The sequence below is a fragment of the Lipophrys pholis genome (assembly GCF_963383615.2).
Source record: "Lipophrys pholis genome assembly, chromosome: 14".
In the NCBI taxonomy this organism is placed as follows: Eukaryota; Metazoa; Chordata; class Actinopteri; order Blenniiformes; family Blenniidae; genus Lipophrys; species Lipophrys pholis.
Window position 1 is genome coordinate 9,007,545 of NC_137633.1, and position 16,525 is coordinate 9,024,069.

General features: G+C 39.6%; 1 protein-coding gene across 1 annotated transcript; it reads right to left on the reverse strand.

Moving 5' to 3' along the window:
• Positions 1-1,605: 1,605 nt before the first annotated feature.
• LOC308119691 (calpain-1 catalytic subunit) lies at positions 1,606-11,278 on the reverse strand (the record flags this gene model as incomplete). The annotated part of the gene is made up of 21 exons (XM_080479841.1): positions 1,606-1,905; positions 2,991-3,043; positions 3,196-3,312; positions 4,319-4,397; positions 4,509-4,577; positions 4,808-4,869; positions 4,969-5,026; positions 5,441-5,509; positions 5,602-5,641; positions 5,723-5,931; positions 6,029-6,040; positions 6,395-6,552; positions 6,647-6,807; positions 6,899-6,973; positions 7,490-7,575; positions 7,812-7,886; positions 8,811-8,985; positions 9,078-9,211; positions 10,163-10,281; positions 10,370-10,439; positions 11,042-11,278. 21 exons carry the CDS (start codon positions 11,276-11,278, stop codon positions 1,879-1,881), a joined length of 2,085 nt encoding a protein of 694 aa, XP_080335967.1. The 3' UTR covers positions 1,606-1,878.
• Positions 11,279-16,525: the final 5,247 nt, after the last annotated feature.

Consider the following 16,525-nt stretch of genomic DNA (forward strand, 5'->3'; position numbering starts at 1 on the left):
TGGAAATGGTGTTCCTGTGGCAACATGTGGAGGATCTCAGAATTAAATGGTGTTGCGCTCTCTGATGAAACAGCCGGCATTTATCAAGTTCACAACAATCAGGACATTAAAGTGAACCAATGAATTATGGAACAAGAAAACCACATGTAAATCAGCATACCACAAATGGTCAGGCCTTTCTCTATGGAGTGTGAAGCTATAATAGTGGCTGAATTATTTGATGAAAATATTCTGATCAGTTCTTATGATGTCAAGTTTTAAAAGACTGAGGGCAGCTACAGCACCACCTGCTGATAACTAAGTGCACAGAGCCAGCACTCCGCATGACACGGAGGAGCCTTCCAGTCTCACCTGAGGGCAAAGAAAACCAACCCAACCCCCAAAACAGTTTGCATTAGAATGTGCGTACCGGTACGTCAACTTTGGACCTTGCGCAAGCAAATTTTGTAGACGGGGTAAACTGGTGCGGATGGTGAGGTGGTGAATTGAAGCCAGACTCATCTCATACAGATGTCGTCACCAATCAGGCTAATGGATCATCGTAGTCATAAATAGCCAATCTGATGTGTTTCCTCTGTGAGCCATTACTACTGATTTAGTTGCACTTTGTTCATATGTCAAACTATCATCTGCAAATGATACAGAGCAGTGGATAGAACTGAAAATCAATTGTGACAAGGTGTGTAAAAATCTGTCTAATTTCTGAGTCAGCGTATTAATAATGCGATGACAGGCCGTGCGTAATGCTGCACTATGGATGCTCTGGCACCGCCATGCGCGTGGTGCGTACCGGTGCTGGAGACAGAATGACCTCCTCGTCACCCACCGCTTCCAATTCCAGACTGACTGAGGACGCAGGACACAGTCCACTGAGCCTTTTCACAAGTCCCTGTTTAAATATTTAATTTCTACATTTAATAAACAGATACAACTTTAAAAAGTACTTTATCGGTCTCCACTGTGATTTCCACCAAATCTGTGTCTTGTTACCTCTCCAACACTCGGTGGCCGTCACCATGGGGGCTATTTTGTTGACAAAAGGGGTGGTCTCCGGGGGTTCCCCTGGCCCCCATGACGGTGTCACTCTCTCCTGAGCTTCAGATCAGACTCTTCTTCTCCACCTCTGCAGTCACAGATCTCCCTGGGCATGCATGGCAAAGCAGAGATGGAAACCCAGCACTTTTCCAGTATGAGGAGCACGTTGTCTTCTTGGTGTCGGAATACGTTAAAACAGCCTCATGCAGCTACTGCAGTGGTTCATATAGAAGCAAGAAATCTAAACAAATAATTTCTAAAACTTTGAAAAGTATTTTCAAGTGCAGTTGGAAAAACCCCGAAATGTCATATTAAAAATGTATGTCATGACCAAGATGTCTTGGAAAAACACATTTTCCTTATCACTCTCAGTGGTCACAACTTACCAGCATTCATGGATTGAAGTATCCTGCACTTCTCAAGAATATGGTCAAATACACTGCTGGAAGAGGGCTGAATGACTTAGGCCTCGATGCACACAAAATGTTCATGAGAAACTCCGATATAAAGAAAACCGTGGCCAGCAAGAAAGAACCAGGAAGAATGTGAACGTGTAAAGACACTTCCCTTGATATTCACGATGAGTTTTATTATTTCCATCTCAAAATGTTCACAGTAGTAACAGTGTCAAGTACTGAAATTTACGTCGGTACAAAATCTGGACTTGAAAAGCACATATGTTTAGGATCAATAACACGGTCATTCAAAAAGCTGAAAGTCAGTCTACGGCTTCACATACAAGAGGATTGGTTCAACTGCATGATCAGTTTCATGTAATGAAGGAAGCGCTCCTCTGAATCATTTCCTTCCCCCAATGAGTTCGTATCCAACTTCTCCACCCTGTTAAGTGTACATGGAAATGTACATCCACTGGAAATACAAGGACACAGACAGCTTAGTGAAGCAGTACAGCAGATGTGTCCAGACACTGATGCTTGAGTTGAAGACCCTGCTTATACGACAACGACGAGAGAAAACAGCGAACGCTCTTTGCGTTTTGAATTTTTCTTTTTCAGTGACACTGGCGGTTCGAGTCACTGAAAAGGCTTCATCTCTGTCTCCGCGTAAAAAGATTGAACAACTTTTTTGAAATGATGACTACTGCACATCTGCAAGTAGGTGGATTAGCAGAAGTGGGTTTTAATGATTCTTTGCGAAAGGAGACAGTGACAAAATGTTTACCATGTGTGACAAGCTTTTTGACGAATCCACAGTTCCTCCCAGCCTTAAACAAGCAAGATTTATTTCTGCCAGATTCCTTTTGCCCTTATTTCCTTTAAAAACAAATTAATAATGCAGGGCTGAAGCCACTTTTGTGATTCACAAATAACTTGTTGTTTACTTGCCTCCCCCCCCCCCCCCCAAATGAGCAAATTATCCATTTACTCCTCCATGTGGTTTCCTTTGTAGTTTATCCTTGTAGACAATGATGTGGTGACTCGTACTCATGACATGGTATTCATCCATTACTGGCAGGCCCTGATGTGTCGAGCCGTCACCCTTCTTCTACTCAGTGATAAGCTGGTTTAACTTGTGCTACTGCCATCAAGTGTCCAAATGCTTGAACTACAGCCACACCTATGACGATACGACACTACAGCTTCACCGGGATCACATTTGTTTCCTACAACAGACACTGAGTGAGCCTTCGTGACAACGAGAGACAGTTTAAAGGAGTTTAAATATTAACTTCATACTGTTCTCTGCATGCGTACATGCGCAGTTGTATAACATAAACAAAGTGGCTGCCAGTATGGCACACATGAAAACCATATCGTTTTCACTGTTTCTGTAGTTTCTGTGTGGACGCCGTCCAATCGCAAAACATTTCTGACATGAAAACGCAAAATCAATGGCGTTTTCAGTCAATCGTCGTCGTGTAAGCAGGGCCTAAATTAACCACCATGTCTTTGAGAATATTTTAGATAAAAAGGACACGAAGGTAACTTTATTACCTCAGAATGCTGAAGACTCATCTGTTTTCCATTGCACAGCTGAGTGAAGATTTCTGTTGAGCAACGCACAGAAATAAGATTAGAAATCAGATATTCAACTGGTCATGTATTCTAATTCATCCCAGTTTGCGCCAAAGTAGATATTACTACTCATACCAGGATACTGTATTTGTTGTTATCCTTTACAACCTTTGAATGTACTCACTCTGCATGCAGTCCAAGCGAAGGATCAGACTGATGAAGCTCTCCAGAGTCATGTGTCCAGAGGAGGCACCGTAGCGTAAGGCCATCAGATTGAGCATGTCATCATTGACCCCCATTCCTGGTAAAAAATAAATAAAAATATGCAAGAGGGTTCTATAATCTTGAGTAAGACTATGTCACATGTTCACCACTTATTTTTAATAAAACTGTGCAGTCCCAAATAAACTCTCCTTTTATACCTGTACTGTAAAATATCCTCTATTTCTCAGCATTACTGCACCTTAAAGGTGTGGACAAACACAATATGTCTGATCTAGTACAACCTAAACTATTATAATAGTTTACATGTTCTCATTGAATATGGATATCTTTACTTTCAGCATTTGTCTTTGTCGAGAGAGGCATAATTTAGTACTTTGTCACAACTATTTTAATGGCAGATAAGTTTGAACGCACCACATACTGATATCAGAGCAAAAAATGAAACGTATGTGAATTGCAGAGGAGGGAGGATCATCATGTGTGCTGCTATCAGTGTTTTCACAGGATAATGTCCATTATAAAAGTAATTATTAAAGTAAATCTACAATAAAAACCCTTTCCAGACAAAGAAATTCCTCTTTTTGGAGCCGATCACTTAGTGAAGCTGGGAATCTGACCGAGATGCTAAAGATTGAGTTCAAAGACCCATTCTTTAAAATAAAACCTGTGTTGGCTGACGCAGGTCTTCAATGCAGAATGGTCCAAAATGGAACAACTTCTTAAAGTTATTCAAGCAAATATGGTGGTTATCACTTGGTTGTTATGAAAAAATTAAATAGAACATGAGAAGAGCTTGTGTGTTATATAGGTTAAAATACATTATTTGTTAATATTTGTGACTTTTCATACAGAATTCTGAAACATATCAACATATCTCTATATTACTTCCTTTTTCAGGGAACTTTCCAGATGATTAGATACATTAAATTCTGCAATAGTGGCGACCCACAGTTGCATGTTTGCGTCTTGTCAAATGTTGCTTCATCCTGAACTTTCTTGGAACAGATTCAGTTATGTGTAGTTGTATCGAGTTATATCACATCTTCTTCAGGATGAATAAACTTATCACGGATTCGTTGTACCTGAAGCGATGAAAGCATTCCTCAGCTCACTCAGCGAGAGTGTTCCTGTCTGCGAGACATCGGTGAGGAAGAAAATGTCCTGGTGGCGGAAAGAAAAAACACACAAACAAAACGGTTAATCTGAATAATGATTTTGCCTATATTTACATGCATATGCATCAATTTTTTTAACCGACGAGGACTACTTTACCCTGTATTTCTCCACTTTGTTCCACAGACGGATGAACTCCTCACCGTTCAGTTTGCCTGTGATCGATGTCTGTTCGGCATTAAGGTAACTAGAACTTCACATCGTCGCCTGACCTTCAATATGATTTGTGTCGTGTCAACAAGCGTGAGAGGGTTTGCTTTCATGTACACTTGTAAATGTTTCACGTAAAAACAGCTATGCCAAAACCTCCCTTTAACATTTCACTACCTCCCAGAGTTTTGGGAAAATAAGCAGACGGCTGCACTGTGGGAGTTACAAGGAAAGTCACGACAGGATACATCCATCAGCGCAACCATGCTGCGACAGGCGTCAACACTGAAGCCTCCATATTTCAAGTCTCCTGAAAAAATGAAAATAAGTTTACAATAAGTTGAATGGGACTCTGGAACAATTTTGCCATGCATTTGAATGTCTTGAGCTTCAGGGTCAAAGTCCGAACCTTTCAGGATGTTGCCATTCAGAAGGTTCTGGAGCTGCTCAGCATCCACCTCTTCAAACTGGAACATTAAAGAATTAACAGCACACGCACACGCACACGCACACGCACACGCACACGCACACGCACACGCACACACACACACACACACACACACACACACACACACACACACACACACAGAGGACATTCTGTAATATACACTTTTAGTCCTTTTAGTTGTGTTTTTGCTCAGTTGTCTGCTGTATTATGTTTTCCCTTTACGTTGAAAGGAAGAAACCAAAGAAAACAACTGCAGGGGTGCATCACAAAAAAACAATGACCATCACTGCACTGCTTCAACAAATCAACGTATTGAAAACAAAGCAGCTTCATCAACAGAAACAGCTTAAATCAAATACACTCCCAAATGGAAATAAACCTCAAATCTGCAATTAAAACAATGCAAGTGATTCACGCATTTGCAAAGAATTACCTTATCGGAGTACTGACGAAATAGTCTCTTCTTCTTGTCGTCCTCCCCTGAATCTTTCACGGTCTTTATCTGTGAATTCAAAGCAGTGAAAAGCAATGAAGCACACTTACCAGCACAACAACAAAATGTGTTATTGTGTTATAACAGTGTTATTGTGTTACCTTCTCAGCTGGCTCAAACTTAAATTCAGCAGAGTTCTCACTGAGGAAGAGGAAAATTATGTTGGATTTCCTCATATAAACATCAATATTAGAAACTGTTATACTGTGTGTATGAGCATACTAGCACTGGGTCTCTGCCTTTGAGTAGATGGTGAGGATGAAGGAGGCGGTCTCGTTGACGTTGAAGGTGGATGGCACGATCAGGTAATCACCGGGTTTCAAAGAGAGGAACTCGATCACCTCGCGGCCGTTCATGTAGGTTGCAGTTTGGGCAACGGGCGAGTGGCTGCTGAAGAACGAAGCCGGGAACTTCCCCCTCTGCTCCTTATCCTGCAGGCAGACAGCAAACGTGTTGTTTGTTTTGTCATTAGTGTAATAAAGATGCCACATTATGGGAACAAGAACGGTTAAATAAATGGATTCTTACTTGCTCGGTCACCTTGAAAGACATCGTGGGAAATGATTTCATGTCGGACAACAAAAAGAAATGAAGTTGTTTAACACGTTTTCAACATTACAATAGAAAATTGCAGTATGTAGACATAAAAAAAAAAAAATCACTCTAAAGAGGGTACAATTATACAGTCATGCACAATAATAGATGACAATGCAAATTCGGTCAAAATTCCAGATTTCAGTTCATGAAATTAGAAACTTCCTCATCACAAATGCAGGTGAAGGAGCTCAGGAAGGTTTTACTTGAGCAACATTATTCTAGTGCATTCACAATCATAGCAAATAGTTTTGTCATCTGACACCCCACATTCAGTGAAGAGGTATGATCTGTGCTTACCTCAAACAAAGTGAATCCAATGTGGAGGCTTTGCACCAGGCGTCTGTTCCTCTTGTCGGGCTTTTGCATGAGAGACACCAGCAAGTTTTTCTCACAATCCTTCTCAGAACATTCTCCACGGATCTTGATTCGATATTGTGGATTGGTCCAGAAACTGTCTGGATGATGAGAATGGAAAAAAAAAGACGTCAGACTAATTTACCAGTGTAGATACTTCTGAAGCAGAACACTGGTATACCACTATACATATACCTCTGTTATTCATGCAGCCTCCAGCGGTGGTTCCTGCCACCCATCGGCCCTCATACATGGAGGTCTTCCAGGGGCAAGTGGAGTCTTTCTCCAGGAAGTCTGGACTCAAACCACAGATATCAAGATCTGTGTAGAACTTGCAGAAGTCATCTATATTCATCCTGCACGGACCACGGGCAAGAAATGTATGTGAGTATTTATATAAAGCCTAACTCTTCATGTCTATAATTGTATTGCAGAGGGGCAGCTTACCAAAACTCTCCGTCATCAGCCACTGACAGACACATTTCCCGATCCTCAGGACTCACACTTTGCCACATAGGGGACCTTTGAAACAGTTTACTTAAGTTACAGATCTGACAACATCACTTCTTACTCTCTCTTAGACATTCAGACGCAACATGCCATACCGGTATATGCAAATGTTAAAGCTGCCCTGAGGCCAACAAGCGATTATGTCTCAGTAACAGGCAGAACCAGTATACAGCAGGCAGAGATCAATTTTCACGAGACCATGTGACGGGCCTCTTCAACATTTCGTGGAAAGGACCTTAATCCTTCCCTGTGTTGCCTGTTCAACATATAGATGTGTGTCAAAACAAAGAGTATTATTGTGAATGATGGAACAAAGGATGTACTGGTAAAAAAAAAAAAAAAGAAAGAAAACAGCCCACATGGGCTGTTTTTTCATATATATTTTATTATTTGTTTATATTCATTTTAATATTATTCTAATATTATATATCTTTATTTATATTTATATTAATATTTATTTATATGATTTTTTTTTTTATCTGTACAAATGTTTGGCTTTTCTTGTCACACAGTCAGAGGTGTACATACTTATCACTCCACGGTCCGCACCACTCTCCTTTGCCCCAGGGGTTCCACAAACGCACCAGGTTTACAGTTTTCCCTCGAGTCATAACCTACCCAGCAATAATCACAAGTTATAATCATTGCGTAGCATAAATCTGAAAATGCAACGGATCATTTTAGAAATGCGAGAACTGTAGATAAAGAGGTGTGTAGAAATCCTGAACTGGCCAAGACGCCAATCTTTTCGTTCATATCCAACTTTAAAGATCTCATTTGAACAGTGTCTGTTGGCGTTTTATAAAAAAACACAATTAGCATTACAGTGTCATTATTTGTTGTACTCCACCTGTTTGACACCAGTAATAGTGTAGGCATGGCCCTGGACCAGTCCATTCTGCATGACTGTGTTTGCAGATGTCTCCTATGAGAGAGAAAAAAAAAATAAAATACAGAAACTTAAAACACTTAAGCTGGAGAGTTATGATCACAATTCTCTAAAATTGCTTTGTTGTTTATTTCTAAAAATGCCTGATGGTCAACTCAACTCCTGCGTGTCATGAAGAACTTTCTAGAACACCATATCGCCACTGATAGTCCTGCATCAAAGATACACTTGGGCCATTATAAAACATGGATGTTGTCATCTTTCAGCTTGATCCGCTGCACCTTTTCAGCCTTTCTATTATTAATGTATGACCAGTAGACAGTCCCTGCAGGATCTCACAACTTATGGGGGTTTAGTGTGGAGAAACCACTTGATTTACCAATTCCTCCAAAACGTTTGTGAACAAAAATACTACAACTACTGCCTTGAGAAAAACAACATAAGAAATAAGTTTGTCATCACTTGCCATGATAAAAGAAAATCGAAGCACATGAGAGCCCTCCTCTGCTGTGCAATATGATGACATTTAAGGTAACAATGCTTCGACAACAACGCTCAGTGGAAAGATTTTGGAAAAATGTTGTGAAATTGTCTTGTTCAAGTGTCGGCTATTGCGTCATGAGAAAACAGTTTCCTCGAGGGGGCTGACGAGAGCTTCCAAGAATTTCCCTCGGGAAGTAGTAAAGAATTTCTATTCTATTCTATTCTATTCTATTCTATTCTATTCTAGTAAACGTTGTCCTACCTGACCTAATGTATGAGGCTGATGGACCAAACTGCAGCAATAACACCAGTCTAATCTGATGACCTGCAACAACACTTTGTTGTAACTTTGTGTATCGCTTTAAAAAAAAACAAACAAAAAAAAAACCTTACGTCAAATCATTTAAATGCAACAGGTAGATTATTAACTCAAGTATACTTTCAGTCAGTGTCGCTCTTGTATATAGTTCCACTTACACCTTGAGGCGTACCACAGCCCATCAGCGTGCTGGACTTGCCAGCTCTGCACATCAGCTGCCACAGGTTATGGGGTGGACAGGACAGGTCGATACACATGTGAACACCACCGGTGAAGTCCATCATGGCCTCCGCTGGAGTTCCAGCAGTCATGTCACTGTACGACCCACAAACCCTAAGAACCAGTGAAAAACAGCGTTATTTCCTCCAACAGTGTGTGATAAAACTCACCCATGTTTGATAAAGAATGGACTTCTATTGTCATACTTGGCGTAGGCTTTCTCCATCAGGGCCGGCCAGAACTCATTAGGATCTTTGGAGTGAACAAAGATCAGCCGGCCATTGATTGTTGGCAGCTTGTCATCAATCACAACGTCCACCCACCTCCCGAATCTCCAAAACTGAGGAAGAAGAAATAGCTTGAGAGCAAGATGTACCTGATAGAAGTGGCAAATGTTTCGTGTGAATACGTTTTCAATCATTTTTCTAAATTGCAGAGTAATGTCCCTGCATTGTCGCTATATAAAGCAATCTGTTTAACATTCAGTGAGAGATGTGTTAATACCTGAACTAAAGCATTTAGGTGACAAAAGTCAGTCATTCATTCTTCTTCTGCTCTTCGAGAGTCAACTTAAACACATACATTCACTCACACTTCTGGTCTTTGTCAACCTTGTGTTTGTATCGTGCCAGAGTACCTAAACTAGTCTTATCTGGTCAATTTGGGATAGCTGAATTCAAATCTGCCACATGCCAAACTCTATCTGACCGCTGATGACCTAAAAATGATATCATGACATGACAGGAACAAATGAGAAACACAATTTAGAAAGCCTGATACATCCAGAGGCCAGGCAGATTTGTCTTTTGTCCAGTAGAGACATTTAAAAACCTAAATTCACAAGAAAAAAAAAATTGCCAGTTTGAATATGTTATTTATTGCTTTATGCAAAAAAATAAAAAATACTGTGTTCATTTCTATGTTTTTCAGTTGTAAAGACCGTCAGAAGTCACCAGAGCTCAAATTCAATTTTTTTAAATAAAATATTTGGCCTGACCATTACAACATTAACAAAACAATGTTATTTGGTAGCTTTATTTATCATTCTAGTCCATTTGATTGGTTATGAAGCAGAGAAATTTGATTCAGATGGGGAACTTACAGCTGCAATGTTTAATGACCCCTGGAGGTCACCAGAGGTCACATCCATTTTGGCATGTTGCAGATTTGAATTCAGCAGTGGACTGAATTAAACTGGTTGCTCAAGTTTGTCCCAAAAGTGCCCAACTGTGTCACAGTTCTGGATTTTGGTCAAAAAGACCAGATAAAAGGTTGTGTTGTTGGTATTTACCCTGAAGTGGAACAGCCCGCAGTAGCTCTCATCGTAATCTTGATCAAGAGGGACGACCTGTCCGAGGATGTCATTCTGGAAGGTCAACGCTCCAATAGATGCCAGAAACCAACAATTTCCTGTTGGAACATTGTCACACAGAACATCAGAAGCTCGGAGATGTCTGGCAATAAAAATCTTTATCGAAGAGAGAAAGATCCACCGTACCAACCAGTCCTTGACCGAAGTCAAACCTGGAGATCCCATCAAGTACGAAGGACGGGTTGGAAGCAATTTTCTGAAATCAAAAGAATCAAATGAATCGTTTATATTAATACAGTAATTTATCTCGAAAACATTTGTGTGAAACTCTGTTTTTTTTTATTCTGGACCGTTCAACCTGTTTCAACTGCTTTGAGATACAAATAATAACAACAACAACAACAACAATCTGTTCTAAAAAAAAAAAAAAAAGGCTAATTTGAATATGCTTCTCTGGCGTTAGCCCCTTCACACCACTCCATTCCTGCAGATGTTGCACACTCTTTATGCATACACATCAATGGTAACAGCATGCTGAGAATTTACCTTGTTTGTTCTTGCAAACCGGTCTTAAAAAAAATTTAAGTGTTCCTGGAAGGTAGCCTGAAGAGTATATGCGGGTTTTGAGGCAAGTCTTTAAGCAGTGTGTCATTTAAATTCACACAGCAGCAAGTGTGTGTACACACACACACACACACACACACACACACACACTCACACACACACACAACCCGTCAGACTGTCAGACCGTAGGACGCAAATTCTTCAAACTTTACTTAAGTTTGGGAGCCAGTTGGAAGAGAAAGGAGCTGAATCACTGGTATCTACTCATAAAGCAAACATCAACAGGAGACATACCACTGGTCTCAGCCACTCCACCTTGCCCAGATCAGAGGGGCTCAGAATCTCCAGACCGATGGACCTCCTGTCAGGGGGGAACATTTCGTCGATGTATCGCACCCCTTTGATGAGACAGTACTTTTTCAGTTGTTGGTAGTCCTGGTTTATGAACTTCTCCGGGTTGGTGATGCTGCCGTAACCTTCGCTCCTGTTACGGGCACCCATGATGTTCAGACACACGCCGGGAGGAGGCATCTCTGCAGCGTTGGTTCTCTGTTTGACAGTGTGGAGGTAAAGCTGCGTCAAACTACCATATGGAAAATCAATAGTAAGTTTTTAGATCAACACATATCACATCTGGAACCACTGAAAAAGAGTCATTCATTCTACTCCTGTCGAGAACCAAGCAAAGTGCTGCAACATCGTACTGGATTTTTTGAAAAACATTAGTGTTCCATAGATAATGAACTCAAATTAAATGTGTTAGTACCTGCAGTTTTTGCAGGACTTTTGATGCACTTGATTTCTGGTGTCCTGTGTCATATCAATTTTAAAAACACAATAAACTGAAAAAAGAAAACAGTTGGACCAACTTAACTGAATTGTTTCCATTGGTCACATCTAAATGAATCAAGTTATTCAAACTTAATCTAATTCATTAACTTAATTTAAGGTAATGAAGTTAATTAAGTTTGAACAACTTGATTGGTTGGTCCAACTATTTTCTTTTTTCATTGTAGTAAACAATAAATGCTGAGACTGTTATGAACACAATTTGAGTGTGTCTATGAATTGAATGCTTTAATTTTCTTTTGTAATCTTTTGTTCTTATTATTCATTTTTTTATTATTAATTATTATTGATGTCATATAGTGTGCTATTTTACTCAAAACATTTCACTGCACATTATACTATGTATAATTGTTCTTTGTGACAAATAAAGGACTTGACTTGACTTGATGCGACTACTTTGAGCTTTTGGTATCATGTGGTATTTCTCGAAGTGCTGTTTGTTGATCTCAGGTGAATAACTGCAGGATTAACTCTAGAAACTCAATGTAAATCATACATCCTAATGATGAATATTCTTTTGGCTATTGCATTGGCGGGCTCTTGATTAAGATGATTCTGTCATGGCTGTCCCCGCTTAAACTGAACGAGGTTGATCTGTCAAGCACATTTAAAACTCATTTCATTTTTGTCAATAACATTGACACTGTATGTAAGTAATGACAAAAATATAATATTGTTCTTTGAGCTTTTTTACTGTTAAAAGTTGACTTTTTTCCAAAACTTTTACTTAAACCAGTAGATACTCACCTTATCATCACCACATAAACTAAAAGATCATAAATTATTTAGCCCAATGAGTAGTATTTGAATTTCTTTTCTGTATGTTAAAGAGGTAAAGAGTGTCCTCATAACAATACCAATACTAAGAGCCTCCATGTTAACAAAAGCTGACTATTTACCCACCTGGAGGCTGATATGCAGGATGTATAAATAAGTAAAATCTGAACTCTTGCCAAGATTTAAAAAAACAATCTTACCTACTGGCTGAGCGGCGACGGAGAGCAGGCGTTCAGTGCAGCTGAGGGAGGGCAGACTCGCAGGTGAGAGTTACGAGGCCCCCATGCTTATATAAAGACTGGAACTGCCCGAGGCCACCAGGATCTTCATCATCCTCACACAGACATGCAATTTACTTGTGAACAACCCCCCACCTGTGCGTTCCATCTCTGGAGCCTTTGAATGTGCGAAGATGATCGGACACTGAAAACAAGCAGCTGTAAGAAGGAAAAAAAAAGAAGCCGACTCAACCGGAAATATTGGTTTTACATTTACCTTGCTGAATTTGTAATTATTTACATTATGTAAACGGGTGACAATCAGGATAGGATATGGGAGAGGGATGTATCACAGCTGTGTGTACTGTCTTAAGCTGCATTGAGCGCTGGGAACTAGAAATTCTTGTTGATAGTTCAAAAACTGTGCAGTGGTAACCCACATTTGAGTCACACAGCAGGTAAAAGCTTTTGTTCATGCACATGAACGAGGAATGCCTAAATATCACGGCAGCGTTCGGAGTAGGTGAATACTGCGGAGACGTGACTGATTCAGATTGATTGTTTGCCATTGAACTCAAGACACGCACTTTCCTAAAGAATCCCTTTGGAGTGCATATACAGTATAATAATCATTTCTATCGAGTAGCGGTATAAATGTGACAGACTGACATGTGACTAAAGATATCTGGCTGTCCTCCACCTCACAGACAATCCCGTTTTTCAAATGTGGCTGGCAAGAATTAAAAGAGACTTCACTGGCTTTTGCATTTGTTTCAGAAAAACAATATTGTTAAACGTGTGCTGAAAAGAAGTAAAAATCCTGGGTAATTTTCCGAGAAGAGATTTTACAAGAGGGAGAGGGAGCGTGGCTGAGGCTCACTTTACAGTGAAATGCCTTTGGACAAGACACTGAAGCTCAAGTGATTCTTTTGCACAAGCCCCTTGTATGAATATGTGTTTGAATGCATGAATGTAGCTGTAAACAATGTAAGAATCGTGGCATATAAGTGAAGGCAAGTTGCCTCAGTGGGAAGCCAGTGTGTTTTCTGTAGGCGAGAGCAGAGATATGCATCTCAAGCCTTGAAAAAAAGTCCAGAGGCCACGGGATATGCTGCGCCTCTTGCTTTCTAAGAAATGTGCACCTAATTATCGGCTTTAGTAAGAAAAAGAATGAAAACCCTACTTACTTTAATGGGAATATTTGACAGTTCAATTATGATGGCTGCGTTTGTATGCATGGTGGTGATTTGGAATTCACTAAAAAAGTAAAAAAGAAAAGAAAAAGTCCACGGGTTTATAATCTGCTTGTAAATGTGTAAGTTAAACAGACTACGAGGCTTCAATAGTTTAGACTAAGTTTAACTTTGGACTGTTGAATTTACTTTAAAAGTAATTCCTCTACACTTGAAGCATCCTATTCATGGTTATATACATGCCAGAAGCAGTGGTGCAGTATTCAGAGAGCAGTTGGGGTTTAGGGGCCCCACTCAAGGGCCCAGAGGGGCGGTGGTAAGTGTGGAGATAAGCAGCGGTTTCACCTTTCAGGAAAATGATGACTGACCTTCCTTCTCATGCTTCACTCCATAACCAGCAGACCACCACTGTCTGGAAAGCTTACAGTGAGAAAGCACGTTTTCGTTTATTCAAATGGCACCTATTTAGAAGAAACATGCATTTGTGGGATTAGCAGCACAGCTGACTGTGCGGGTTGTGCCAATTTAAAAATGTTTCCAAATGTTCCTGCCAAAGCCAAAAGCGCTTATCCTGCAGTTTGCGAACATGTGAGACTATATAGTATAGATGTATTTTACAACAGTATGTAAAATATAGAATAAACTGACTTTTCATCAGAATAAGATGAGATATAATCTGTCTAACATGATGATGGATAGAATGAAACATCATGTTGGATATGTTGGGTTTTTTTTAATGGTTGTAATGTTCGATAGTAAATAAATCTGACAAAATATATGTTGACTACAAAAAAAATTCAAACCTGATAAAATGAAGTTTTGTGACACTAATAGGTTATTGGAAATATTACAAAATTTACGTTGTTTAAATTAGATCTCTATTTTATGAACTCATCTTCTTAACGTAGCCACAGTACTTCATTATCAAATCAGTAAAATGTAGTAAGCAAATTATTTATCGCCCAGCATTCATACATTCATACACAAGTACTTTACAAGGAAATAAACGAATAACAAACAAAGCGATAAGAATCTTAATCTCAAGCGATTGAAAGAAAAGGAGAAAAACTAAAGTAAAAGCTTTATTAGGTAACAAAATAAGTCAACAACTATTGTTAACATTCTGCACAAACTCGTACATTCAAGTTAATTGCCTTGTTGAGCTAAAACCTTAAATCCATTATTACACGGTGTGTATTATACTTTACTTAAACTGCGTAGCGATTACAGCATGCCTTGTGTCAATGCGATCAACCCATCCCTTTGGACTTCTTAGAGGTTATTTAATCTCTGAGGGATTGTACAGAACCTGCAGTGACAGACAAATGAGTACCTCATCCGGGAGAATGGTATTCAAAGGCTGAACCTGCTCCTTCATGTATGTATACTGTATAGGTGCTCCGACAGCCTGAACAGGACCAGGCCTGTACTCCACGTGGCTTCTGCTATATGTAAAACAGGGAGGGTTGTAGTTACATGCTGTGAGTGAAAATCAATGTGAGAGGGGGACAATGTTTTTCATTCAAGCTTGCATCTCCACACTGCAGCGTTTTCACATAGCGTAGACTGTAGTATAGTAGTGTCGTACTAATCCAAACGTGGGATCAAAAACTATAGAAATCTAAACGGACTCCTCTATGTGCAGAGTTGTAGGAATTACTCTGGACTGTATTTCTGGAGTCAAGGCTTGATTTGCAAGACTGCACTGGTGAGAACGTATAACAATTACAAGGCACAATGCAAACTAAATATACAACGGGGTAAAGACCCATGGATTTATATGCCATAAATGTCACCTCAGACTTAAACAGACTTCATATAAAAAAATGTTTTAATGAATCCTAAATATGTAATGTTATTTTATAATGTAATTTTGGACCATTACATGGCCTTGATATAAGCTCACTACTCTCTGGCTGAGTTTATGGAAATGAAAACGTTTCATTTTAATTTGTGACTTTACACTCTAGTTAATGGTGGAGAAAATGTCAGCAAGCTCCAGTGTTACACCGGCTGTAATTTTCAGAATAGTACTGGAGTAGCTTGGCTGTGTACTTTTTATCAAGTGTGTCCTTGAGAATGAGAGCGAATCACCCTGAGTATGGAGATTACGTCAGGGATTCAGCCGATGTAAGTTACAGTTCAGTCACGTGCAAATTCTGGGAAAAAAGTAAAATTACAAATTAAAACTTTATCGTGTCAAGGAAATTAAATGTAAAACTTATTTGATAAACCAAATGAGTGTCCTTATTATTAATGCATTCCCTGGACTACTTTTCTTTACACCTGACCTGGATTCTCAACACTATACCTGGATCTTCACTAAGATTCTTCAGATGAGGCTCTTTAATCTAGACCTGCACTCGTTTAAAGACTCTTTTGACAAGACTAAGCTCCCATTGTATTTTTTTAAAACCTGAGCAGAACTCAAACACAGTCTCTTAATAAAACCAGACCTGGGACACTGGAAGGAAAAATTTGTTTTTTACAGAAAGAAATGTTGAAAGTATGAGACTAAATGTCTTGCAGTAACTGACTCAAGAGTGCACAGGCTACAGTGAGCAGACATTTTAACTACAGAACCACATTCTGATTCAAATTGGTTTCTTTTAGCGACTGATGGAAGGCAACACTGTCGAGTGTGTAATTATCAAGTAATTTCACACAAAACGAGGCCCTCCAGCAGGAAGCGAGCTGCTATCAGGAGAGAATCGGGACACTTTGATTTGAGTGATTATACG